This window comes from Choloepus didactylus, chromosome 14, assembly GCF_015220235.1.
Source record: "Choloepus didactylus isolate mChoDid1 chromosome 14, mChoDid1.pri, whole genome shotgun sequence".
Lineage (NCBI taxonomy): Eukaryota > Metazoa > Chordata > Mammalia > Pilosa > Megalonychidae > Choloepus > Choloepus didactylus.
In genome coordinates, this window is record NC_051320.1 from 3136846 (window position 1) to 3163219 (window position 26374).

General features: G+C 37.4%; 1 protein-coding gene across 5 annotated transcripts in view; it reads left to right on the plus strand.

Annotated features, from left to right (window-relative positions):
• Positions 1 to 26374, plus strand: part of SPIDR (scaffold protein involved in DNA repair) — a 624221-nt gene that overhangs the window by 285248 nt on the left and 312599 nt on the right. For 2 of the 5 annotated variants that reach the window (XM_037803415.1, XM_037803414.1), the window contains exon 8: positions 15250 to 15475. In XM_037803415.1, the coding sequence (XP_037659343.1) occupies positions 15250 to 15475 (226 nt within the window). Of the gene's footprint in view, positions 1 to 12453; positions 12512 to 13253; positions 13302 to 15249; positions 15476 to 21617; positions 22387 to 26374 lie in introns of those variants that run through there. The other 3 variants (XM_037803416.1, XM_037803417.1, XM_037803418.1) reach the window with 3 other exon arrangements.

Genomic DNA, 26374 nt, shown 5'->3' on the forward strand with positions numbered 1-26374 from the left:
CTTGAAAAGCCATAACAATCTTGAAAAAGGACAGAGTTGGAAGACTACTCCTTCTAATTTCAAAACTTATTATAAAGTTACAGTAATCAAATCAGTGTATCACTGGCACAAGGACAGACATAGAGACCAATGGAATAGAATTGTGAGTGTAAAATAAACCCATTCATCTATGGCCAGTTTATTTTTTTAAATGCAATTTTATTGAGATATATTCACACACTACACAAACCACCAATGTATGCAATCACTTGGCCAACTGACTTTTTTTTTTGCTATTAGGTTTTTTTTTTAATTCAGTTTTATTGAGATATATTCACATACCACACAATCATCCATGGTGTACAATCCAACTGTTCACAGTACCATCATATAATTGTGCATTCATCACCCCAATCAATTTTTCAACATTTTCCTTACATCAAAAAGATAAAAATAAGAATAAAAAATAAAAGTAAAAAAGAATACCCAAACATTCCACCCCCCCCATCCGACCCTATTTTTCATTTAGTTTTTGTCTCCATTTTTCTACTCACCCATCCTTACTGGATAAAGGGAGTGGGAGCCACAAGGTTTCCACAATCACAGCATCACACCATGTAAGCTACATAGTTATACAATTGTCTTCAAGAATCAAGACTACTGGGTTGCAGTTTGACAGTTTCAGGTATTTCTTTCTAGCTATTCCAAAATACTAAAACCTAAAAAGGGATCTCTATATAGTGCATTAGAATGCCCTCCAGTGTGACCTCTCACTCCATTTGAAATCTCTCAGCCACTGAAACTTTATTTTGTTTCACTTTGCTTCCCCCTTTTAGTCAAGAAGATTTTCTCAATCCCACAATGTTGGGTCCAGGCTCATCCCTGGGAGTCGTATCCTGCGTTGCCAGGGAGAATTACACCCACATGGGGAGAAGGCAGTGAGTTCACCTGCTGAGTTGGCTTAGCTAGAAAGAGGTTGACCAACTCACTTTTGACAAAAGAGCCAAGTCCACTCAATGAGGAAAGAATAGTCTTTTCAGCAAATTGTGTTTGGAAAACTGAATGTCTGTAAAAAAATCAAAGTGGATCACTACCTCACATCCTAAATAAAAAGATTAAAGCCCTAAATGTAAGAGCCAAAACTATAAAAATCTCAGAAAAAAAACATAGAGTAATATCTTTAGGACTGTGTTAGGCAATGGATTCTTAAATTTGACATCAAAAACATGAGCAATGATGAAGAAATAAATTGGACTTTGTTAAAAAAAAAGTTTTTTTTCATCTAAGGACATTATGAAAATAGCAAAAAGACATCAAAAGTATGGGAAAAAATATTGGGAAACCATGTATCTGATAAGCGTTTAATATCCAGAATATATAAAGAACTATGACTCAACAACAAAAGGACAAAAACCCAATTAAAAAAGACTTGAATAGACACTTAAAGGACCTGAATAGACACATCTTCAAAGAAGGTGTGCAAATATCCAATAAGTGAATGAAATGATGTTCAACAACATTAGCCATTAAGGAAATGCAAGTCAAAAACACAGTGAGATACCGCCTCGCACTCACTTGAAGGGCTGTTATTAAAAAACCGGGAAGTAGTGAATGCTGGAGAGGATGCAGGGAATTAGGACCCTTTGAGCACTGTTTCGGGGTCTGTAAAATGGTGCAGAAGTTGTGTAAAACAGTTTCTTTTTTTCTCAGAAAGTTAAACATAAGACTACATATGACCCGGCAATCCCACCTCTAGGATAACACTCAAAACCATTTAAAACACGGACTCCACTGGGGTCCCCACCCACATGGACAGTGATGGGGGACCGCCTTCACCGGGCAGGTAACCCAGGCCTGGGCTACAGAACATAATGTCCTTTGGACGTTTCACTTGCCCTGTAATCCCACAGCAACTGGGTTAATTGAAAGAATGAATGGCCTTTTAAAGTAACACTTAAAGGATGATAGAAACTCCTTACAACAATGGACTCGACGACTGTACCAGCATTAACTCCAGACCCAAAGCGGAGGTTTCTGCTCCTGTGGAAATGCCAACCATGGGGCCCATGCGGGCCTTCCGAATTAATATAAGGGAGGCCAGCTGCCCTCAAGCCGCAGCGAGGCAGCGATAATAATCTGCTCTTGCCTGTGCCACAAACACTAGAAATTGGGGAAAATAAGGTCAGTTGGCTCTGGTTCTGGCCCATGCAGCCAACCTGGTTGTATGGGGTACTATAGCAAAGGTTATTTGTATTCCCCGTCTCGGGCCACCATCCCCCAGGAAACTGTATGTGTAACTTTGCAACCCCAAACTAACTGTAGATCTGATCCCGAAGGGCTCCCTGCAGGGGGATAAAGTAGGGCATTTTAAAAAAAAGCCTCACCTGGAACTCTTCTATCCACTAATGAAAACTTAGCTTATATATTGTTCATACATGTGCTATTAATTCTTGTTAAAAAATTGTATATTACTGTTTCAATAATACATTAAAGTGTTGTAATTAGCATTATTCTAACAAATTTTAATTTTAGTGGTAATTGTATGCTGTAGAATGTCTGCTTGAAAATGGTTTCCAAAATTATTTTGGTAATTTAAGTATAAGAGGTATAAAGAATGTTTTATATGAAAAGAAAAAGGAAAGTAGTTTTGTCCTAAATGACTGGTTGTTTTCGATTGGAAAAGAGAAAATGTAGGACAAAAACCTGGATGATTATAGAAAGTTGTAGAAAGTTTGTGGAAAGGGAAATTTATTTCTGTGGACAAAGTTAGAAAATGGTGAAAAAAAAAAAAAAAAAAAAAAAAAACTAGATATAGAATAAAGCACACTGCCTGGTAGTTTTATTTAGCTATCTTAGCCCCAGGTGTACCCGTGCTTTAATTAATATTCAGTGTTGTGTATATGTACCTGATAACTCACAAAATGTAACACAAGCTCTTGATCACATGCCAGATCATATACAAAATATTGAACATTTATCTGATAATCCTTTGTCCAAATGGTTTAATTCTTTAAATTCGCCATGGTGCCACTTGTTAATAGGATTACTGTCCATATGCACTGGTTTACTTGTACTCTGCTGTTCACTGTATTGTTCTGGATTATGGATGCAATGTCTGTCCTGTGGTCAATGCACATCACTGCATGGGGGTGGACTGTGGGAGCCCCTGGCCCCCAAGTGTCATGAAGACTTTACACAGCAGTTTGCTTGACCTAGGACAGCTGAGGTTTGACCTAGTCTACTTGTAATATCAGGTGCTAACTGTAATCTATACCTGAAACTACCTCCTCCCTGAGACTCCCTGAGATACTGTTATCTCTATAATCCTCCCCTCCTCCCTGTTGATTACAATCAACAATCAACCCCTCCCTATGTTGCAGGACCCCGCTCCCTGCCTTATGCTCTCATACCCACTGAAAGGTTCAACCCTTATAACCAGCTTATTCAGCCCCCCAAAGTGCGGACTATTTCCATGTTGTGTTCTGAACACACCACCATTCAGAGCAGCTCCTAAATCCATTCAGAGAAGCTCCTGATTTCAGGGCAATATGGCTCAACTTCCCCACCCTGTAGGTAAGGCCTATAATAAAAGCTCATGTCTCAAAAAAAAAAAAAAAAACAGAACAGAGACTGCAATAGATATATGTACACCAGTGTTCACAGCAACGTGTGGAAGCAACTGAAATGTCCATCAGCAGATGAATACGTAAACAAAATGGCATATGTCTTCCCTAAAAATTAATCAAGTTCTCATATATGCCACTGCAGAGATGAACCTCAAGAACATCGTGCTGAATGATATGTCAGACACAAAGGGATGGCTCTTCTATGATTCCACTTAAATGAAATAGCTAGAATATGCAAATTCATAGAGATGGAAAGTAGAGTAGTGTTTACCAGGCAGTGGGCTAAGGAGAATAGGGAGTCAATGCATAGGGGATATCGGGCATATGTGCAGGGTGATGGGAAAGTTCAGGTATGGTTGGTGGTGAGGGTAGAGCATCATTACGAATGTCATTAATTCCACTGTATGCTACGCTTGGGAGTGGTTGAGATGAGAAAGCTTGTTGTATATATGTTCCCACAACTCCTCACACCTGCAAAAAGAGTGATTAAAGATTCTAAGGTAATAAACTCAGTGCATGATCCTGAACTGGATTTAATAATAGAGGAGCAAAGGACCCAAAGGACATTATTTAGATATGTGAAAAATTTGGGATATAGTCTATAAGCTTTATATCAATGTTGAATTTCTTGAACTTGATAACTGTACTTAAGGTTGTTATGTAAATGCATACCCTTGTTCTTAGGAAATGTACATGGAAATATTGTGTTGAAAGTGCACGATGTATACAACCTATTTTCAAAGATTTAGAAAATAAATAGATTCATGCATACATACATACATGCATAGAATTGGGTAGAATAATGTTGCAAAATGTTGTAAGTTTGTGGATCTGGGTATCTGGGTGGAGGGGGGCGTGGTATGTGGGGTTCTCTGAATGGATTTTGTATTATTTTGGCAACTGTCTTATACATTTGAAATTATTTCAAAAACCAATAAGCAAAAAACAATGAACTTGTATTGTTCAGGAAGAGAGTGAAGGGAAAAAAGGAGGCAGCTGAAGTAAACCAAAGAAATAGATGAGATTTAGATAAATGATTTTTATTCATGAGATTTTTGTTCCTAAAAATTTCCTCTAAACTTAATAAAAATGATTATTGGAGCAAAAATGAAACCAACAAAATGAAGTACAGTAGCTTTTACTGTAATTCAAAGCAGAATTTTCCCTGAATTTTCTTTTTCCTCAATTTGCCAATAGCTGTTGAAGATTGTTAACAGTGGCTGCTGAGTATGTTTTGTGTGTGACATCTCACTTCAAATCCCTTTATGATATGCCTGTGAATGTAGTAATGTATGTTTTCTATGTGTTCATGTGTTTCGAAAGCAATAAACACATCATTGAATTTAGGGCAGTAGTATTAGAATCAAAGAATGAACTTAGCTATTTGTATTGGTATTAACAATAGTAGTTTTAGTTTAGTGTGTGTGTGTTTTCCTTTTGCTACTGGGAAGATATCATGGTCAGCTGTAACTTTGTATAGACCACAAAATACTTATAACTTCTGTTAATGCCTTTTCCCCCAATACTTTGCAGCATCTTGGTGCTGCCACCTGAGAAATCTTGCTGTTCACTTACACTCCCAGCCAGCTCCTATATGCCTTCTCTCACCCAGAACTATATAGATGAGGTATTGATTCTCCCTAAAAACTAAATTCACACAAAGATTTCCAACTGTTAGTGATGATCAGATAGTCATGCACTATTAGAAAACCTGTTTGCAAGTAAATAAATAAGGTTTTGAGAGCTCTTGTTTTTCCTTCTGTCTGTTTTAAAATTTTAATTTCCTGAAATCTTTTTGTATTGAGAATAATTATTTCCTTGTTCTTCTCACTGTGACTTTTGCAAACTGACATTCATTGCTGCATTGTTTTTCCAGTCCCTCATTTTATTACACATTGCCCCCTTCAAACTTTTTGTTGTTTTGTGGAGTTTTTTGTTCTTTTTTTTTTCCTCCAGAGAACAGACTCTAAATTCTGGAGGAAAAAAAAAAAAAATCTCCTGCTGCTTTTTTTTTTTTTTTTTTTTTTCCCCCTCTTTGGACTTCTGAAATGCTAGATTTGAAAATTTTTCAGTGATGATGCAACTAATAAAGACTAGTAGAGTTTAAGTTGATGCTTATACTAAAAGTATTGCTTGCCTCCTCTATGAGTTAGACCTTGCTCAGACAACTCCACTGCTGCCCCGTTCTCACACTGGCCCTGCAGAGCATGAGTAGGCCTTCCCAGCAGAGAGCAATCCAGTGCTATAATTTTTTGAGTAGTTTTATTTACTTTGTTTCATTCACTCATTCATGTAAAGAATACTTACTAGCTTCTGGCAAAGCTGTCTGACCTTATGGTAACATTCTAATTGAATTTTTCTTGCCTTCTTATTTAGAATAGTAATGCTTTTTTCTTTAGAAGGAAACAAAACAGTGTTTTACACTTTAGGATGTTTTAATAATGTCTCTAAAGTTTTTCTTATAGTAGTATGTTCTGGAAAATCAGAAGAAAGAAAGAAATCTAAAGGGATTAACGTATTATTATCTAGGAATTGCAAAGCACGATGACTTTAATGAGTTATTCTTTGAAGAATATTTTATTAACACTATTTCAAGAAAAAATGAAAGAAATCATTTAGTATTCCTTATTCTGATGATTAACTATAATAAAATACTCAGAATAACTCTTCTGGGCAATTTTGACTACTACTTTTAGACTTTTTTGATGTTATATAATACTTTGGAAGTGTTAGTTACTAAATATAACTGTAACAGAAGTTATTCTTGGAAAAGGGGTTAGGATAAGATTTCTTTACAAATGCTTCTTTTTTTTTTAATAAAGGAAGAAATTTGTCCAAATCAATGCATTATTTTCACAATTAAAGCAAAAGAGGGGAGGAAAATATGAAATGATAGACAACTCCACCCTGAATTTTACTTATAAAGTACTAAAAATTATACCTTTTGTGTCAGAATGTGAAAAATTCAGTAACTAGACTGGTTTTTCCAGTGAGCTGATTTTAAAAAATGAAAAGTATTGTTCTCTGTCCTTGAGCCTGATTAGTTGTGAGCAGAACTGAAGGCAAGGTTCTGTAAATCTTCAGCTGTGACCAGAGGTTGCCACCAGGCTCTGCGTGCCCTCTGCCTGTAGCTGTGTGAGCATGTCTGTGATCCTCAGGAAAGGAGGGGTGAAATTAGTGAGAAACCCAGGGCCTGTGGCCCTCTCCCCTCTAGACCCTCGAGACCCGCTAGACCCTCTGGCAAATCTCCGGGAAGACCAGGTGCTGCTGTGCGCCTGCCCGCTTGGCTGCCCTGGCCACACACCTTGTTTCTCACTGCTTCCGGGGACCCTCCGAGCCAGGGAGCCCCTGGAATGGTCTTGTTTTCCAAAGTCATCTCAGTGGTCAGGAGAGGAAGAAAGAAGGACCCGGTCAGCATTTTCTCTACAGAAATAGTGGTGTGGGCAGGAAGAAGAGTGAAGAATTGAAAATGTCCGTAATTAAAAGTGTTCTGTTTAGATATGTGTGTACAGATGTCTAAAATATTTAACTAATGTCCTTGATGCAGTGCTTCCTAATAATTAAAGAAAAATTTGGAGTAGAAAATGATAGGTCAGTTATTTATACTAAAGCTAGTTGCTTGGTAAACTAAGAGATCCCTTTATTTAGTTGAAACAGTTGTTAAAAAATACATATGATTTAATCTAAGTCTCCTAGTATTATGTATTTAAAAGCCAAATAAGAGATATATGTGTTGTTCATTTAATTTGGCTGATTCCTGGCAATATTCTATGCCTTTAAAAGTTTACTTTGGGGAGATACAAGTTTAAAAAACAATTTAGATTTATTTAGATTTAAGAAATGAGAATGAAGTGGATTGAAGAAGGATTGTTTTGTAGTTCAGGTGTTTAAAAACTCATAAATTTTTTGTTCAAATCCTTTTTAGACTCTTATACTTTACTACTTTTTTTGTTTTCAATTGAAGGGATATTGACTGTAACCTCTTCAGTTGGGGGTCAGCTCTGATTGGCTGGGGAGAGTTTGCTTCAGTTCCTTTTCTTACTTCTTCTTTCCTCTGGAGTCAAGTGTCTCTGGTTTATTTCCAGCTTCCCTCCAGCAAATAAAAGCAAAAGGCCAATTACAATATTCATACCTTAATTTTTCCTCATCTTTTGCATCCATACCCATGTTTCAATGGTATTTATATTGTTCTTAAAAGTTATGGAAGAGAAGAATTCAAATGAATACTCTTGGCTGAGTTATTCAAGTCAGGAAATAGGCCATGGCACCTATCAGTTTGTACAGTGTTAGAGCTGTAATTTCATATCCTGAATGACTCTTATTTACAATGACCATTTTCCATGTAAATTAACAGATTAGTAAAGAGGTCATGATTGACTTTCATAATGTCAAGTTGTATTTAAATTTTCTTAAAAATAATAATGTGACCTAAAAGATAGAGGACGGCTATAGAATTATCCCCTACACATTGTGTCTTACCCCACTGCAGTTTTGATATATCATGGGGCAGCATAAGAAATTAAATGGGAATTTTTTTGAAGTTTTATGGAAGCTGCAGATGGCCGGCAAAGGCCAATAGATGACACACAAAAGCTAGAAATGTGCAGGAGTGGTATAAAAAAGGCATTCCAGTAAACTCTGGCATCATACAAGAAAAGGCTAAGTCCTTCTAGGATTTCCTAAAGGAAAATGAAGGTATAGGGTCTACTCCTACGGATTTTCAGGCCAGCAAAGGCTGGTTTGAAAATTTTAAAAAATGTTTTAGCCTACGCAATGTAAAAGTAACAGGAGAGGCAGCATGTCCTGATCAAGAGGCAGTTAGGGAGTTTCCTGAAAACCTGAAAGAAGAAATGTTTACATGTATTTTTGAGATTCGTGGGGGTACCATGCCCTGAACCCCCATGATGTGGAAGGGATAACTACTTATTACCAAACTCAACACTCGTACTAATGTATCAGGTCACTCTTTAGCTGCTTCTATCACATTCATTTTTACCTTCATTCCTAGAAATTATTTCTTGTGAATTTTTCTGCCTAAAAGTCTATAAAGTGAGGTTTGGTAAATTAAAGACGACTTAAATATTGCTTTTGGATTTACTTAATTTATGCTTTCTCCGTTTCTTTTTCTTTTTTTTTTTTTTTAATTGGAGAAGTTGTAGGTTTACAGAAAAACAATGCACAAAATTCAGAGTACCCATATAACACCTTGCATTAGTGTGGTACTTTTTTACATTTCATAAAAGAACATTTTTATAATTGTATTATTTTTTACAATAGGGTTCACTGTGTTGTACACTCCTATGGTTTTTAAAATTTTTTATTCTGGTAACATAACAACCTAAAATTTCCCCTTTTAACCACATTCAAATATAGAATTCAATGCTGTTAATTATGTTCACAATGTTGTACTACCATCACCACCATCCATAACCAAAACTTTGCAATCAACCCAAATAGAAACTCTGTTCAATTTATTTTTTTCTACATTCTTTATTGTGAAATATAACATGTTCAGAACAGTGATAACTTTCAAAGTATGATTTAACAAGTAGCTACAGAGCAAATTTCAAAGAATGTTATGGGTTACAGTTCCACAATTTCAGTTATTTCCTTATTTTGAAATATAGCATATACACAGAAAGTGACAACTTCAAAGTACAATTTAATGAGTAGCTATAGAGCAAATTTCAAAGAATGTTACAAGTTACACTTCCACCATTTCTGTTATTTCCTTCTAGCTATTCTAATACCCTAGCATCTAAAAATATATTTATATACAAATTCAGAATATTTGTAATCCTTTGTTAATCCTATCTTGTCTGTTGCTACCCCTTCCTCTTATTTAATCACTTTCTCAAGCTTCACGATATCCAGGCAGTGACCAATATAACTTGTTCATATTGAAAAGGGGGTCATCTTTATGGGGAAGGGGGCTGCATCTGGTTGATGTTCTTGAAAAGGCTGTTGCCTGTGGGTTTGGGGACTTACCTGGCATAAGAACACTCTGGAGGATTTAAAGAAACTGTTCCATTTAAGCATTAACTCCTCATTCTGTATCCCCACCCCGTTCCCTTATAACAATTTCTTTTTACATGAAAAGAAAAATGCCAGTTCCATTGTTTTAAGATTATTTTTTCATAGACCTGAGGTTTAAACGAATCTTTCTGTTTTCTGTTCTAATTGTTCTAAAAAGAAGATTGCAAAGTTAGTCCATTCTAAGGGAATTATATACTGGGTAAAATGTGTTTCCTGTTGAATTCCATATGCGGCTTGATAAATAAAAATTAATTCATAGGGTTAAATTGGGATCTCATTGATGATGAAAATTATCTATATGCCGAAAACTCTGTTTTTGACCTTCACAGAAGTACCAATATTGGCAAGGCGGCATTTTCTTTGTCTTGCTCAACAAATTGTCATTTTATGCTCCAGGCTGTTTCCATATTGACTGGCACATGCCCAGGCTGCAAAATGTTGTAATTGCCATCATAATCCCTCCACCAATCTAGTTTTCAGAACATCTTCAGCTCATTTTTATTTTCAAATGGGTTATAGGTTGTCTACTTGGGATCCCATTGCTTGGAGAAGCCTGTTTCAGAGGACAAGCTCAGACTTGATTTCTCATCTTTCAGGAGAGATTGCTGTCTGGGCGAGTGAGTCAACAGGCTGGATCCTACTCTTATTGGCTCAAATTAGCATGAATCTTATGAAATAAGGTGATTTTAGAATCAGTTGCTGTTTATTATATTGCACTTTTTAACTTTCCAAACAGATATGGTGGTAAATTTATTTTTCTATTACAAGATACGAAATGTTTTCAGCTGGCAGATGGAATAAACAAGTTCTTGGATTAGTAAAATGCCTTGTAAAGTTGGAAAAATGGGAAAGTATGCTTTTGTATTTTGATAGCCTTTTGAAAGGGTAGACGGCACATCCACTTTTATTCACACTTCTGTCTCAGTCTACTGTAGTTTCATTTCCACTATTATGCAGAAAACGTACTTTGGTGATCTCTGAATCCAGTCTTTTCATGCAGCACTTCACGTTTGATCACCCTTCTTGAAATCATCTTTTGACGTGGCCTCACAGTACTGTTTTCCTGGTTTGTCTCTTACCTTTTTGCTTTTTCTTTCTCACTTTCTTTGCTGACTTATTTGTGTACAACTGAAATATAGTATTCTCCAGGCTTCTGTCCTGGGTCCTCTTCACCTCTTTTCATATGTGACCTTCCTGGATGATCTCATTACCTCCATGGCCTCAGCTTCCCCAGGATTTCCAAACCTGGAGCCGTGTCCTGCCAGCTCTTCTGTGCCAGGCTTCCAGGTGTCCAGTGAGAACCTACACCTGAGTGCCCCTCAGACCATACCTGCCCCTGCCCTTTCTTTTGCTGGTCCAATAACTGAGCAATCTGTGATTGAGTTTTCTCTTACGTTTTTAAAATCCTTCTGGTCCCCAGATGTGGCGACTCTACCTCAGAACTCTCTCAAGTCCGATCCATTCATTTATCCCTTCTGCTGCTATCTTAGTTTAGACCCCTGTCCCCTCTTGTCTGGATCATTGTGTCAGATTGTCTGGTCTTCTGTCTCTAACCTTTCCTCATTTTCAATCTGTCATGGTCACTGCTGCAGAGCAAATCTGTGAATATGACTTCCCTGCTTTAAAATGCTTCCATTGACTCTCTAGTGCCCTTGGAAGACCCCCTCTGTAGCCTCTTTGGTGTAGCCCTCTCCAGTGTGGTCTCAGCCCGCCTACTTTGGGCTCTTGTCCACTGCCCCTCTCTGTGCTCACACTCAGGCACACATGTACACAATTCCTGGATTGAGCCATGGCATTCGTGGTATAAGCTTTCTGTTAGGCCTAATACGTTTTTCTCTCATAATGCTTTGTATTTGTACTTCCAGTTATCCTCTTGTGTTGTAATTACTCAAAGGTGTAAGTAAATTGTAACTTCAAAGTGCTATAAACATGAATAGAGCTTATTTAGCAAACCAGAGCAGTGTCTGGTAACTCAGGAAATGTTATTTAAAAACTAGATGGATGTCCAGTGGTGAATTTTGAAATATTCAAACAACAAAGTCCAAAATTGGTCCCAATTAGGAGATACACGTTCTGGCCCTAACTCTGCCCTAGCTGAAGGCCTGTGTGGGTCACTTAATTAATCTGTTCCTCAGTTTCTCTACTGAAAAAGATTGGATTTGTTAAACCTTAGATTATTTCCTTTAAAAATCTATGTAATATGGACTGGATGATCTCTCACATTTCCTCTATCACTTCCAATCTTTGATTCTAATCCCCAACTCTGTTTTTCTTTGGGCTCCATTTGGTGAGTTAAATTGAATGACCTAAACTGGAAGAATAGAAAACTAATGAATTTTTCTTGTTGAATAATAATAACTCTCAGAACAACAACAATAACTACTACTGCTATGTAGCTGTTTTACCTGGCCTTGAATATTATTCCCATGTAAAAGTACTTCTTAAGCATGTTTAACTTGTTATCCACATGGGTCCTTGTACTTCCTTTGCACTTTTTCAGTGATTTGAACTCACTGGTTTCTTGCTACATGCCTTTCAAGAGAGGCATTTCTGTGTTGACAGTTATAATGTGCTTTGATTGCCAACATTTCATGTTAATCCTTCAACTATTTTCCCTTCTCTTTCCCTCTCCTCCCTGTTAGTATTAGTTAAAGTATCTTTGGGAGGTGCTAGCTCCCAAGACTAAGATACTTTTGTTTAATAGTTGTGAATGAGGACATACACTAATGATAGATTTTTGCTGTTTTGATCCAACCTGAAGTGACTTAACTGATGAATTAGAAGTTTTTCATTACAATATCTTTTATTGGTAGTCATTATGGAAGGTGGGTGGTTTGAGATTTTGGACACTCTAGATTCTGAGTTCATCAGTAAGTATATTTTTAACTCTTTTTCTGCATAGTTTCACAGTGTGCTGGGCTTGGGGTGGAGATGTTTCCGGTAGAGATGTGCAGATCAGCTCTGGCATTCGTCAGGATTTTTTTAGAGGAGTGTGGGTTTGTGAGCTTCTAAAATCTATAGTACTAACCACTGTAATTAGTAATCTGCTGTTTTACATCTTGGGTTCCTGAAATTTTTCCCAACCCATTTATTTTTGAGTGATTCTATATTTATAAAAATACAGGCATTTATATATCCATTTCTATACTTCTCACTTTCTCTTTTGTTGTGTTCAGTGTGATTTTTTGGACATTTAAATAGTTTTCTGAGCCAAAAACATTACCTACAGTGCTATGAAATAAGGTATTTTAAATTATCTACTAAAGAACTTACTTTCTGAATAATCAGAGTGGGGAAAGCGTGGCTGATCAGCTATGTCAGTATGTGTATTAGATAGTCCTAGAAGGGCCCCTCTTTGAAAATTTAATTTGTGCTAGTGTCCTATTGTTTCATTTTACATTAATTTTGCTTAGGGATCTGTTGTCTTCCTGGAGCCTGTATATGCTTTTTCCTTATTTGGATTTCTTAATAACTGTGACCTTCGGTTACCAGTCAGCTCTCCAGGAAAGTCCATGGCCTCTTCCAGACTAGCACCTTGAACTGTGGAGTCGCTGTGAAGCAGAGTGAAGGCAGCAGGATGAGGTCCCCTGTGCAGAAACGCTCCAGGGAGGGTTGGCTGCGTTCCTCCCCTGTGGTTTTGATGGGCATTAGGGCTGCCTGGTCAGTCTTGTCTTGTGTAGATTTCTTGTTTAAACATTGAGGTTTCAGATTTCTATTTCATGCCTAGAATTATTGTGGCTTTGCTTGAAGAATATTTTAAACTGGGTGAAAAGGCAAAAAAATGTGGAATCAAGAAGTGAAAGCACAATTGTTTACAGTTCAGTAAGTACTTGTGGTTAAGAAATGTGTCTACTCATCATTACCAGATGAGTTAAAATTTAATGGGGGAACATAAATTTTATACAAAAAGTAACTGTGCTGTTTACAAGGTAAGGGTGTGAATTTCTCCCGAATTTAGTTTTTAGGTATTATAATCTAGATCTCCTGCTTGGAGCTCCGTGAGTTTTATCCTGAAATCATTGGTAAAATGGTTCTGATGGGGATTACATTTACTCAGAAAGTAAAATTTTGATTTACCAAGATTTAGTAATGCAATCAGTTATTCAACAGTGACATACTTATTGAATACCTAAGGGAGCAGAGCATTGCTAGGCTTTTGGGAATTATTGGTAAAATCACACATAGTTGTGACTTCTGAAAGGAAAAGCTAGTATAAATATGTACAGATAAACACAGTTCAACTTTTAGTGCCTGTTATTGGAAAAACGGCAGTACAATACAAACAATGAATAATAAAAATCACTTGGGCTTGATTTTAGAATGTATTTGTTTAATTTTCTCTTTGGAGCATCATTTGAATCACAGTTTAATTTGCATTCATTGGTTGTACATACTAAGAGTAATTGAGGTAAAGGGTAAAGGGTCAAAAGCATCTTGGTTGGCGGTGAAATCAAGACCAGTAAACAGCCCTGAGTCCTCTGCATCCATTTGTATTGGGGCCATTCCATTCATTGGTCTTGATTGGTACTGACTGATGGGTGAGATAGTCCCTGCACTCCAGGAGCTTGTGGTAGAATAGAGAAAGTTATTTGTTCTGTGCATTTAAGTCTCAGGGAATGGAAGGTGCAGTGATGACATAGAGGGAGGGACTGACTGCAGGGTGGGAGGAGAGTTGTTTTGAGGGGGTGGTTCAACAGGATGTAGTAATGCACTACCTGAAAGCATAGTTGTTTAATTTTCACCTCATCACACCCACAACCTGAAGTTGCTCTAATAGAGCTGTGGGATTTGAGGCTAGAGTTAGATGTGAAAGTGACTGGAAAAGTTAATAACACTAACAGCAGTGCCGACAGTGGTAACCATCGCTGCCTGACGATGGGGTGAGGGCCAGGCTCTGCATTCTGCTTCTTTGTTCTCTCTTCTGTTCTTTGCAGTGTGTCCGTTTAAAAATGAGATTGTTTTGAAAGAGATAAGTATGGGTAAGGTTATTTGAGGATTTCAAAGGGAAGGAAGAGTTTCTTCTGGCCAACTTAATAAGAGAACCAGTACTATAATCAAATCCAGATCAAATCCAGATCCCTTTAAATTTAGAGCCTTAACTAACACCCAGAGGCCACATAAATGCTTAAGTATTAACTTTATGAATCATTAGAAGAGTTGTAACCAGCAAGTAATACTGCCTGATTGCAAAGTAGTTAATCCAGTTAATGAGGTAGAGGGGATGTATAAGACAGAAGAAGGATTAACATTGGCCATACTATCAAAAGGGTTCATGTTTTGGAGTAAAAACATGCTTTGTAAAATGATGTGTTTGAGTTTTCTATAAACACAAGTCTATTTCTTTATGAAAATAAATGTTAAGACTATTTGTTTAATCTTGCTTAAAATGTATGTATAAACGCAACATGCAGGCCTATTTTGATTAATGAAAGATGTTACAGTGATCATGACTGATAGTCTATACTTTACTTTTGCAAAGTGTGAGGACTGTTTTCTTCAGGTGAAGAAAGGTATCTGAACATGGAATTTTCCTCATGACACTTTATTCTCGCTTGAACCATGTCTTTTGGACTTCACTTTTGCTTTTGTTCTTTTCTTCGACTTGTAGGTGGAAACTCCAGTGTGCTGATTGTGAGAATTCTCGAGATACATGAAGAATATGCCATGCAGGTGGCCCTCTGTGAGCAGTTAGGGAGACAGCAGGCCACCAGCCCTGACCGAGGTGTGGCCCCCAGCCCCAGCCCCAGGGCCTACCTGAAGGTTCTCTTCACCAGGGAGACTGCAGGTCTCCTCAGAGGGCGTCCCCAGGACACTGTTCACATCTACCCACCCTGGTGAGTACCCACAGCCCTCTCCAGGGTTTGTCTCATAAGAAAAGACACTTTTATCAGTAATGTTTTTGTCACTTTATTATAGAGAAGTGCCAGGGAAGGAAACCAGGATTTGACTTAGGTTTCATGTAACAGAGGCAGTGAACTGTCTTGATGACTTGTTTGTACTTCTAGCAGCAGACTTTCAATAATTTGAGGAAAAAAATAACCATACCAAGATTCCTCCCTAAATGTTGTGTTGTGTTATAACATCTGGTTGGTTTTGCATCTACCTTTCTTAGAGAAATAATTTTAGTCAAAGGCCTATGTGATAATAGGATAATAAACATTAATTTAATATTTTTGCTAATCACTTTGGGGGTATGGCTGGGGAGGAGGGTAAGAAATATGAATTGAGACACGGTAAGGTTTGATCTCTAAGGAGAATAAATGGGCATTAATGAATCAGAAATTACTTTCAAGGATACCATGTATGCTTTCTTCAACATGGAGTATTAATTTTCACCATGAAAAGAAGAAAATCTTACTACTTTTGAGGGACACTTTAAGCAGCCCTCTTTTAGAAGTTATTTATTAATTATTGGCAATTTTGAAAAGTTTCATTCATCTGAGCATAGGAATCAACTTACAGGTCTTCAGTTAAACTTCCGAGAGGAGGGATCTTTTTACTGTGCCCGTAGCAAGTGATTATCAACCTCTCCTTAAGCTCTTTTACTGACAGGGGCTGAGGATAACAAAGGATAACTTGCATTATTTTATTTTATTTTTAATACATTTCTATTAAAGTATAAGATGCATGCAGAAACATGCAGCTCATAAGTGTACATTTCAGTGAATAATTGCCAAGTGAATACGTGTGTGTAATGGCTGCCCAGTGTAAGAAATGAAAGTAATCTGCACTGGGGACCACTCCCCCTGCTTTACCCCTCAGTGACCCCCCCCCCCTTCCTCTGCCTACAGCTAATTCATCTATTATTCTGTAGATATTTGGGTGTTTTCAGTTTGGGGTTTGTTCCAGTTTGCTAATACTGCCTTTATGGAAAATACCAGAAATGGATTGGCTTTTATAAAGGGGGTTTATTTGGTTACAAATTTACAGTCTGAAGGCCATGAAAATGTCCAAATTAAGGCAACAGCACGAGTATACCTTCACCAAAGGAAAGCCAATGACATCTGGAAAAATTCTGTTATCTGGGAAGGCACGTGGCTGGTGTCTGCTGATCCCGAGTTGTGTTCCAGCTCCTCTCTCACCTCCTCCTGTACATTCTTCAAAATGTTCTTGGCTGCTCTCAAAAATGTCACTCTCACTGCTCTGAGCTCCCTCTGTCCATGAACTCTTTTATAGGACTCCAGTGATTTAATGAGACCCACTCTAAATGGGTAGGGTAACACCTCCATGGAAATTATCCAAAGGTCTCGCCCACGGTTGACTGAGTCACATCTTCATGAAAACAATCAATAGGTTCCAACCTAATCAACACTAAGACATCTGCCCCCACAAGACTGCATCAAAGAACATGGTGTTTTGGGGGGAATAATACATCCAAACCAGTACAGGGATATTATGAACAATGCTCATTACCAACCCTTACATTTCATCTAAGTTACTCAAGAATACTGTGCCATCAGTTCTCTTCTCTCTCTCTGAACCTTTCCATCATCCTATAATTATGCCATTATTTTTTATCTTAAAAAAATTTAAGTTTATCTTGACACCCCTCATCTTCTTCCTATTAGTTCATTTTTCTCTTTTCCTTTACAAACAAATGCCTCATAGTGTTGCTGATCCACTGCCACCTCCCCCACCCCACTCTTTCTTGGATCCATGTTGTCTGGCTTTGGCCTCAGCACACTCTTAAATTTGCAATGCCCAGGGTCTGCAGAGGCCTCCACCCGGTCATCTCCCTACAAGTACATGTTCCTGGTTTTTATTTCCCGTCTCTCCTGCCCCTTCTTCTGTTTCTTTCTCTGATTTCACTGGGTCAGTCTGACTTCAATACACTGAGTACCACAGAACTCAGCCCTGGACCTCTTCTCACTCCGCTGGTGATTTAATTGAGTCAGACAGCTTTAAAATACAACTATACACTGATGATTCCCAGAGTTGTGTCTCTGGCCTCCCCCTCTTCCCGAATCACCATCAGACATCTACTGCCTCTTCTTACTGCCACTGAGAGATCTGACACGCATTGCAAAATGAGGCTCCTGATTTCCTTCCTGAACATCTTCCCATGCTCTTTGCCATCCCAGGAAATGGAAACATCTTGCTGTCCCTCCAGATATCCTTGACTCCTCTTTTGTTCATCATCTACAGTCTCCCTAGTCTCCCTGTCAGAACATGCCAAAGCTTCACTTCAGACCACACAGAGTCCAGCCTTCTGCCGTATCTGCTATTACAGCCTTTTCCAGGTTATACCCATCTCTCTTCTTTGTTATTCCAATTCTCTCTTAACAAGATTCCTTGGTTTTGTCTTTGTCCTCCTTCTAGCTCTTCTCAAGGTAACAGGAGGAGTGACGCTATTAAAATTAAAATATGACAGATCATATCACTCTTTGGTTCCAGGCTGCCCAGTAGCAACACTTCTCACACAGAGTAAAAACCAGAGTTCTAAGCATGGCCCTGCTGAGCTCTAGGACCTCACCTTCTGCACCCATCGCCCTTCCCAGGTCCATGTTGGCCATACAGGATGCCTTGCTGACGCTTTCCACGCCCACCCTCACCTTGCTCTCCTTCACCATTGTTGGCTATTTTCTCACCCCCCCTTAGGCATTTACTCAAGTGTTACCTTCTAAAGGAGGTCTTCCCTGGGTTTTATATCTAAACTTGGGAACCATATCTGCTATAACCTTCTATTCTTCTGTCTTGCTTTATTTTTCTGTTTTGGTTAACACCATCTGACATACCAAGCTTTCTTACTTTTATTTGTTTGTCTGCTTATTATGTGCATGCATGCTGCTAGGTCTTTGTTCTTTGACTGTTTTGCTCGCCTCTTAGAGCCCAAAGGTTCTCAGTAGGTCTCTGACATGGAGTGAATAGCAATCTCTGCATTGCCCTATTATCACTCACCTATCTTTGACTTTTACTGTAATTCCTTGTGTTCTTTCCCTATTTTATTTGAAGTCCTTTCTGAAATATTATGACAAATGTCAATAATATTGGGGGTATTTGATTTTTATAGGGCATCCAAAGTTTTGTCTTCTTTATAATATACAACTGCAGCTTATGTTTTGCTTTACTGTATCTCAACAAAGTGCAGTCTCAAGCCATGTTAAATTTTTTACAGTGAGCCACAGAAAACTTGAGCAGAATTTGGAACCAGCTTTAGAAACGTTAATGGGCTTTAGATCCCTGGTTCTTGACCTATATCTTTTCTTTAAGTAAGCAGTTAAAATTAAATTCAGAACCTTATGTAGGTCCCTATATCATCTTAGTTCCTCCAGATCTCCATACTTATTATATGCAATGTTCCCCTCTCACTTCATTTTTAAAGTATTTAATTTTTAGTAGGTATTTAATACATATGAAACAGAATTGAAAAGGTTAAGAATATTGTCTTTTTCTCAGACTTACCCTCTAGCTACTCAGTTCCCATCCCCCTAAATAGCCACTGGTACCAGTTTCTTCTAGGTCTTTCCAGATAAAGTGTGTGTGTGCGCGCGCCTGTATCTGTGTGCGCGCGCGCGCGTGTGTGTGTGTGTATAGATATAGATATATAGATATATATAGATATAATGATCTTGGAGATTATTTAGTAACAGCATATTACTATATAGAGTTGCTGCATTCTTTGCAATGACTTCCACTTTAGGGATACCATTATTATATAATGAATCCTCTTTGGATGGGCATTTAGATTGCTGCCCTTCTTTGCTTATTTCAAACAGTACTAGTTTGGATGTCTTTGTATACACATCATTTTGTACGTGTGTGAGGGAAAGCTATTCTTATAAGTATTGCTGGGTCAGAGGATACGTTCACCTTTAATTTTAGCAGGCATTGTCAAATGGCACCATTTTACTTTCCTTCCAACAATGTATAAAATGCCTGTTTCCTTTCCCTTACAACCTAGTGTATTGATCTTGACCAAATTGAAAACTACAAAAATGGTATTTATCATTGCAATTTACATTTTTCTTATTACAAAGTAGGTTTAGGTGTCTTTCCCAATGTTTAAGAACCATTTGTATTTTATTTTCTGTGAAATGCCTATTGATAACTTGTGACCTTTCTTTCCCTGAATTGTTGGTCTTTATCTTAGTGATTTGTATGAACTCTTCTTAAATGATAAAAATAGTTCTTTGTCAGTTATATGCATTGCAATTAATTTTTTTTCAGTTTGTCATTTGTCTTTTGGCCTCTTTAGGGGGCAGGGTTTCATTTTGTTTATTTGTTTTTGATAAGCAGAGATTTTCTTTTTCTATGATTGAGTTTATCCATCTTTTATAACTTCTGGTTTTTGTATCAAATAAGATAGAAAGATCTTTAGTGTGATAGTTTAAAAAAAAATCTTTGTTTTATTCTAATGATTTATTGTTTCTTAAAAAGTTTTGCATTTGAATCTTGACCCGTCTGAAATTTATCTTTATGTAAGGTGTGAGGTAGGGAATGCAATTTTTTTTTTTTAATGGCTATCTAAGAGTCCCAGCATCCTTTAGTGAACATTCCATCTTTTCTCCACAGATTTACAAAGCAATCTTCATCATATACTAGATTCCCTCATGCATTTTGGACTATTTATAGTTCTTTTAACAAAACCGTATTTTCATATGCTGGTATATCATTCTATTTTAACTTTTATACTTTGTATAGTGTTTAATATCTGGTACGTTTACTCATCCCTTATTAAGCTTATGTTTTAGAACTTTTCTAGTTATAATTAATCTTTTACTTTTTGTTTTTAAACTATGTCTTGGTTTGTTTTCAAGTGAAAGCATATTACATATGTATTGTAAAAGATAAAAACAGTTCAGAAATAAATAGCATTGAAAGTGAATCCACCCACCCTTATTGCCTGAAGTCATTCCACCTCCCCTAAGAAACTACCATTAACAATTTAGCCTATAATCTTCCAGCATCTTTGTGAAAATAAATTCTTAAAAATTTAATTATGATGTATTTAACATATTTCAAAGAATATATGTAATCTATATGTAAATTATGTAGAACTGCTTATATTTCCATAAGAGCTTGGATTTAACTTAATCTAATTAAAATTTACTGGTATTTTTATCAGCATGATAGTAAATTTATGAATTGATGGAATAGGATTTAAAAGCAGCCTATAGGAAGCTCCTGATATGGTGCTTCCTCTTTACCATGCTAATGGAATTGATGGCAGTGCACTTCAGGATACCAGTTAGTGCTCTAAGGTATTACCTGGAGTCTGTCTTCATCCAGGAATCTGTCTGTCTGCAGGATCCTCGCTTATCTCATCTAAGCCCACATGTGGGATTTAGGTCTTGCTTTCATTAGAGTCTTAAGTTCATTCACAATGGCCAAGAGCCATTTTTTTTTCTTCTCCCTTTGCAACTTCTGCTTTTGTTGCATGCCATTATATTTTTTCAAATGCATTTATTAAATGACAAAGTTTTTGTAATGAAAATTTTTTTGGTGTCTGAATATAATTGTTCTTCCTTGGGGAAGATGTTTTGAATGTGGGGTACTGTGTGGTTGGAAACTGTATGTGCACCAGAAAAGCATGTTCTTAAAGTTAATCCATTCCTGGACCCTTTGTAGATAGAATCTTTTGATAAGGCTACCTCTATTAAATTGTGACCCAACTCATTCATAATGGATCTTAATCTTCTTACCGGAGTCCTTTATAAACAGGATGAATGCAGAGAAAGAGAAAGCCATGGAAGCAAGAAGCTGAAAGCAACAAAACCCGGAAGAGAAGAGGGAGACCAGCAGATGCTGCCATGTTCCTTGCCATGTGGCAGAGTTGTCAAGGATCACCAGCAGCCAGTCTTTGGGAAGAAAGTATAGCCTTGATGATGCCTTGATTTAGACATTTTTCTCGGTCTCAAAAGCATAAGCTAATAAATTTCCATTGTTAACACTATCTATTTCTTGGTATCTGCTTTCAGCAGCCCAGGAAACTAGAACAGATTTTGGTACCAGAAGAATGACGTGCTGCTATTGCAAATACCAAAAATGTGGAAATAAATTTGCAATTGGGTAATGGGTAGAGGCTGGAAGAATTGTGAGGAGCTTGACAGAAAGATTGCTTTAAAGAGTCTGTTGGTAAATATATGAACACTAAAGGTACTTCTGATGAGGCCTTAGGCAGAAATGATGTATGGGTCATTGCAAACAGGAAGAAAAGCGACCCTTGTTTTAAAGTGGTGAAGAACTTGGCAAAATTAGTCCTGATGTCGGATGGAAGGCAGAACATAAAAGTGATGAGTTTAGATATTTAGGTGAGGAGATTTCAAAACTAGATGTAAAATATGCAGCCTGGTTTCTCCTTGCAGCTTACAGTAAAATGCAAGAGGAAAGGGATAAGTTGAGAACTGAACTCCTGGGCACCAAAAAATCGAAACAGAAATTGATGGTTTTGTGCACCAGAAACTCACTTCCAGACAGCGAGTCCCCAGAGAGTAGGGCCCCATGTGAGGATTTAACTGAACATGGAATCAGTCAGCCATTTCAGTGCAAGTCAGTATTGGAAATGCAATTGTCCAGGAAGGATTTGTGGAAAGTCCTACCATCTGATGGTGTGGACCCCTGTGTACTACATTAAAAACTGACAAGTTTTTTGCGAGATCTCTATGAGCAGATCCACTGTCAGCCTGGACTAAAAGGGACAGATCGGAGGAAAAATGGCTTCAAAGGCAGAACGATGGAAGCCGAGGTCTGGACTGAAGGCATCTTCTCAGGCCAAGTGAGTGGGCCAACCCAGCGTGTGGAAAGGGTGAGTCTGCCCCAGCACTTGGAGAGGGCAGCCTTCCACCCTGTTGTTCAGGAGGGCTGCTGCCACCCCAGTCTTCAGAAATAGTGCACCATATTCCCCAGGGATTGTGGAGAGTCTGGCCACCACCCAAGTTTTTTCAGAGGGTGGAGTCTTCACCCCAGTGCTCAGGGACAGCGTGGCCACTGCACAATCATGTGAAAAGTGTGAGGCCTGAAGGACAGAACATCATTCTATAGATGACTCTCAGACCTTGAAATCTAATGAAGTATATGTCCTGCAGGGTTTCAGAATTGTTCGGGATCCATGACCCCTGTTTTCCTTCCAATTTCTGCCTTCTGAAATGGAAATGTTTGTGCTATGCCTGTGCCTCCTTTGTATATTGGAAGCAGATAACTTGTTTTCTAAGTGCCGCAGGCCCACAGGTAAAGGGGAATTGTGCCCCAGGACACACCACACCTATAACCGATTTTGATGGGAATTTTTACTAAACATTGTTTCTGAAATGATTTAAAGCTTTTGGGATATTGTGATGGAAGGAATGTATTTTGCATGTGGAAAAAACATGTCTTTTTGGGGTCATGAGGGTGAAGTGTGGTTGTTTGAAACTGTATGTACCAGAAAAGCATGTTCTTAAAGTTATTCCATTCCTGTGGGTGTGGACCCATTGTGAATAGGATCTTTTGATGAGGCTACTTTACTTATGGCCCGTTTCTTTCAGGATGCTTTCAGCAGCCTAGGAAAATAAAACAGGTACTTTCTTGGGCTCATGAGAAGTAAAGTTAGATTAAGATTATCTATAAATATTTATGTTAACTCAAAACTTACAATTCCTGCTGGCTTTTTAGACCTTCCAGTTGGATGAGTTGTTATCCTTTAACTTTCAATCCTTTGGGCTCTAGTGGTTGCTGCTTTCACCATTTTGGTACAGCATTTTTACTTCTGGTATGGTGCTATGTGCTGATATTGTTCAGTTACTATATCTAAACTTGGTTTGGATTTTTTTTTTTTTTTCGTTAAGTTTTCGGTGTTCATTCTTTGAGTAGTATGTTCCATAAATGGATTGTAAATTGAAAAATAAAAGTGAAAGGATATCATGTATTTGTCCATTTTGATCATACATGAGATCTTATTGTTTCTATATATCATGTACTCCAATGGAAATGAATCATGCTGTCTAGAAAGACAATTTGGAATGCTTGTGTTAACCAAGCCAGATGGTAACAAATATTAATGCTATCCTTAGGAATTTTAGCAAACCCATACAAGTGAAAATATCTGAACTAGATATAATTTGATAAATTACTTTGGAGTCACTGTGATATAACTTTCTCAAAACATTAATCTCAGAAAAAGGGAACAGTTAATAAAAATAAATACGTGAAAGTTCATTCTTACAAGTTATCAAAGATATAAAGCAAGATACTTTGGCAAAAGTTAAAACACTTGATCATCCCCAAATGTGGGTGGGGTGTAAGTGGCTTGAAACATGGACTACTATAAAGGTGCAGAGTAAGATGGAACAAGCATGAAGGACAAGACTTAACATAAAACCAATAACGATAAAACCCTCGACAGAGGGAGAAACTGACCTTCAGAGTTAACATCAAAATAACCAGATGCCCAGACATCAGCAAAAGGTTACAAGCCATATTAACAAACAGGAAGATATGGCTCAGTCAAGGGAACAATTTAAAACTTCAGAGGAGACAGAATTTGGAGCAACTAATCAAAAAAGTTCAAGCAGATCTCCTAAATCGATTCAAGGAGAGGAAGGAAAATGTGAATATAGAGCTAAAGGATATTAAGAAGACAATGTGTGAGCATCAAGGAGAATTTGAAAGTTTAAAAAGCAACATAACAAATTATGTTAATGAAAGGCACCATAAGAGAAATTTAAAGTACCCTAGAAGCATATAACAGCATTTTGAACAGGCAGAAGAAAGAATCAGTGGACTAGAAGATAGGGCAATCAAAATCATACCATAAGAAGAACAAATAGAGAAAAGAATTTTTTAAAATGAGCAGTGTTTCAGGAATTTGTGTGACAGCATGAAGCATGCAAATAAAGGTATCATGAGTATCCCAGAAGAAGAGAAGAGAAAAGAGGCAAACAGAATAATTGAGGAAATATGGCCAATAATTTCACGACTCTTATGAAAGACATAAATAATACATGTCCAAGAAGCCCAATGTACTCCAAACAGAAAAAACCCTAATAGGCCCACTGCAAGACAGATCATAAACAGAGTGTCAAATGCCAAAGATAAAGAGAGAATTATAAAAACAGCAAGAAAAAAGCAATTCGTCACATACAAAGGATCCTCAGTAAGACTAAGTGCCGATTTCTCATCAGAAACCGTGGAGGCAGGAAGGCAGTGGTATGATATATTTAAGGTACTGGAAGAGAAAAACTGCCAGCCCCAAATTCTTTATCTGGCAAATCTGCCCTTCAAAAATAAGAGAGAGTTTAAAATATTCATGATAAGTAGAAACTGAGAGAATTTGTCAACAAGAGTTCTGCCCTACAGTAATTACTGAAGGGAATTCTGCAGATTGAAAAGACATGAGAGACTGGCTTGGAGTAGTGTGAAGGTAGGAAGATCTTCAGTAAAAGTAACTAAAACAGTAAATGTAAAACCCAGTAGTACCATATCTGCAATATACAACTCAACTTTTTCATTTCTATGAATCAGAATACAATGGAACAAAAAAAGGCATATTTGCTGATAATGGACATGGAAAACTTAAAACAGTAAAGTGGGACAAAAACAACATAAACAGGAAATGGAGGAATATAGGAGAAGAGAATGTGTATGCTGTTGAAGCTAGCAGTCAGTATCTTTTCAGATTAGTATTTATAGATGCAGGTTATGTAACCCAGGATAACCACAAGGAAAATATTTTAAAAGTATATGGAAAAAAATTTGAGAAACAGATAAGTCAGATACATCACAAAAGATCTACAGAGAAAAAGAGGTTGCAATAAAGGAAAAGAGAGACACCCCCCCCAAAAACAGATGTTTATAAAAACCAAAGAACACAAAAATGACTTGATGAAAGTACTGCCTTTAGAGTAATAACACTGAGTTTTAATGGATTAAACTCCCCAGTCAATCAGAATGGGTAAAAAAAGCATGATCCAACTATAGGTTGTTTACATTAGACTCACCTTATACCCAAAGACACAAATAGATGGAAAGTAAAAGGATGGAAAAAGATATTCCATGCAAACAGTAACAACAACAACAAAAAGCTGGGGTAGCCATACTAATATCAGACAAAATAGATTCTAAGGCAAAAGCTATTATAAGAGACAAAGAAAGACACTATGTTAATAAAAGAGTCAATCCTCCAAGAAGAAATAAGAATAATAAATATTTATGCACCTAACCACGGTGTCCCAGAATACATGAGGCAACACTGACAAAACTTAAGGGAGAAATAGACAACTCTACAATAGTTGCTGGAGACTTCAATACACCACTCTCATCAATAGATAGATCATCTAGACAGAGGATCAATAGGGAAATAGAGGACTTGAATAATATGATAAATGAACTAGACCTAACAGACATATAGAGAACATTATACCACAAAACAGAATATACATTCTTCTCAAGTGTGCATGGATCAGTCTTCAAGGGAGACCATGTGTTTGGTCACAAAACAAATTGAGTAAATTTTAAAAGATTGAAATTATACAAAGCGTCTTCTCTGCCTATAAGGGAATGATGCTGGAAATGAATAACAGGCAGACAGCTGGAAAATCCACAAATGTCTGAAAGGTAAATAACACACTTTTCAACAATCATTGGAACAAAGAAGAAATTGCAAGGGAAATCAGTAAATATCTCAAGACAAATGAAAGTGAGAAAACAACATATCAAAACTTATGGGATGCAATGAAGGCAGTGCTGAGAGGGAATTTTATAGCCCTCAATGTATACATTAAAAAGGAAGAAAGAGCTAAAATCAAAGACCAAACTGC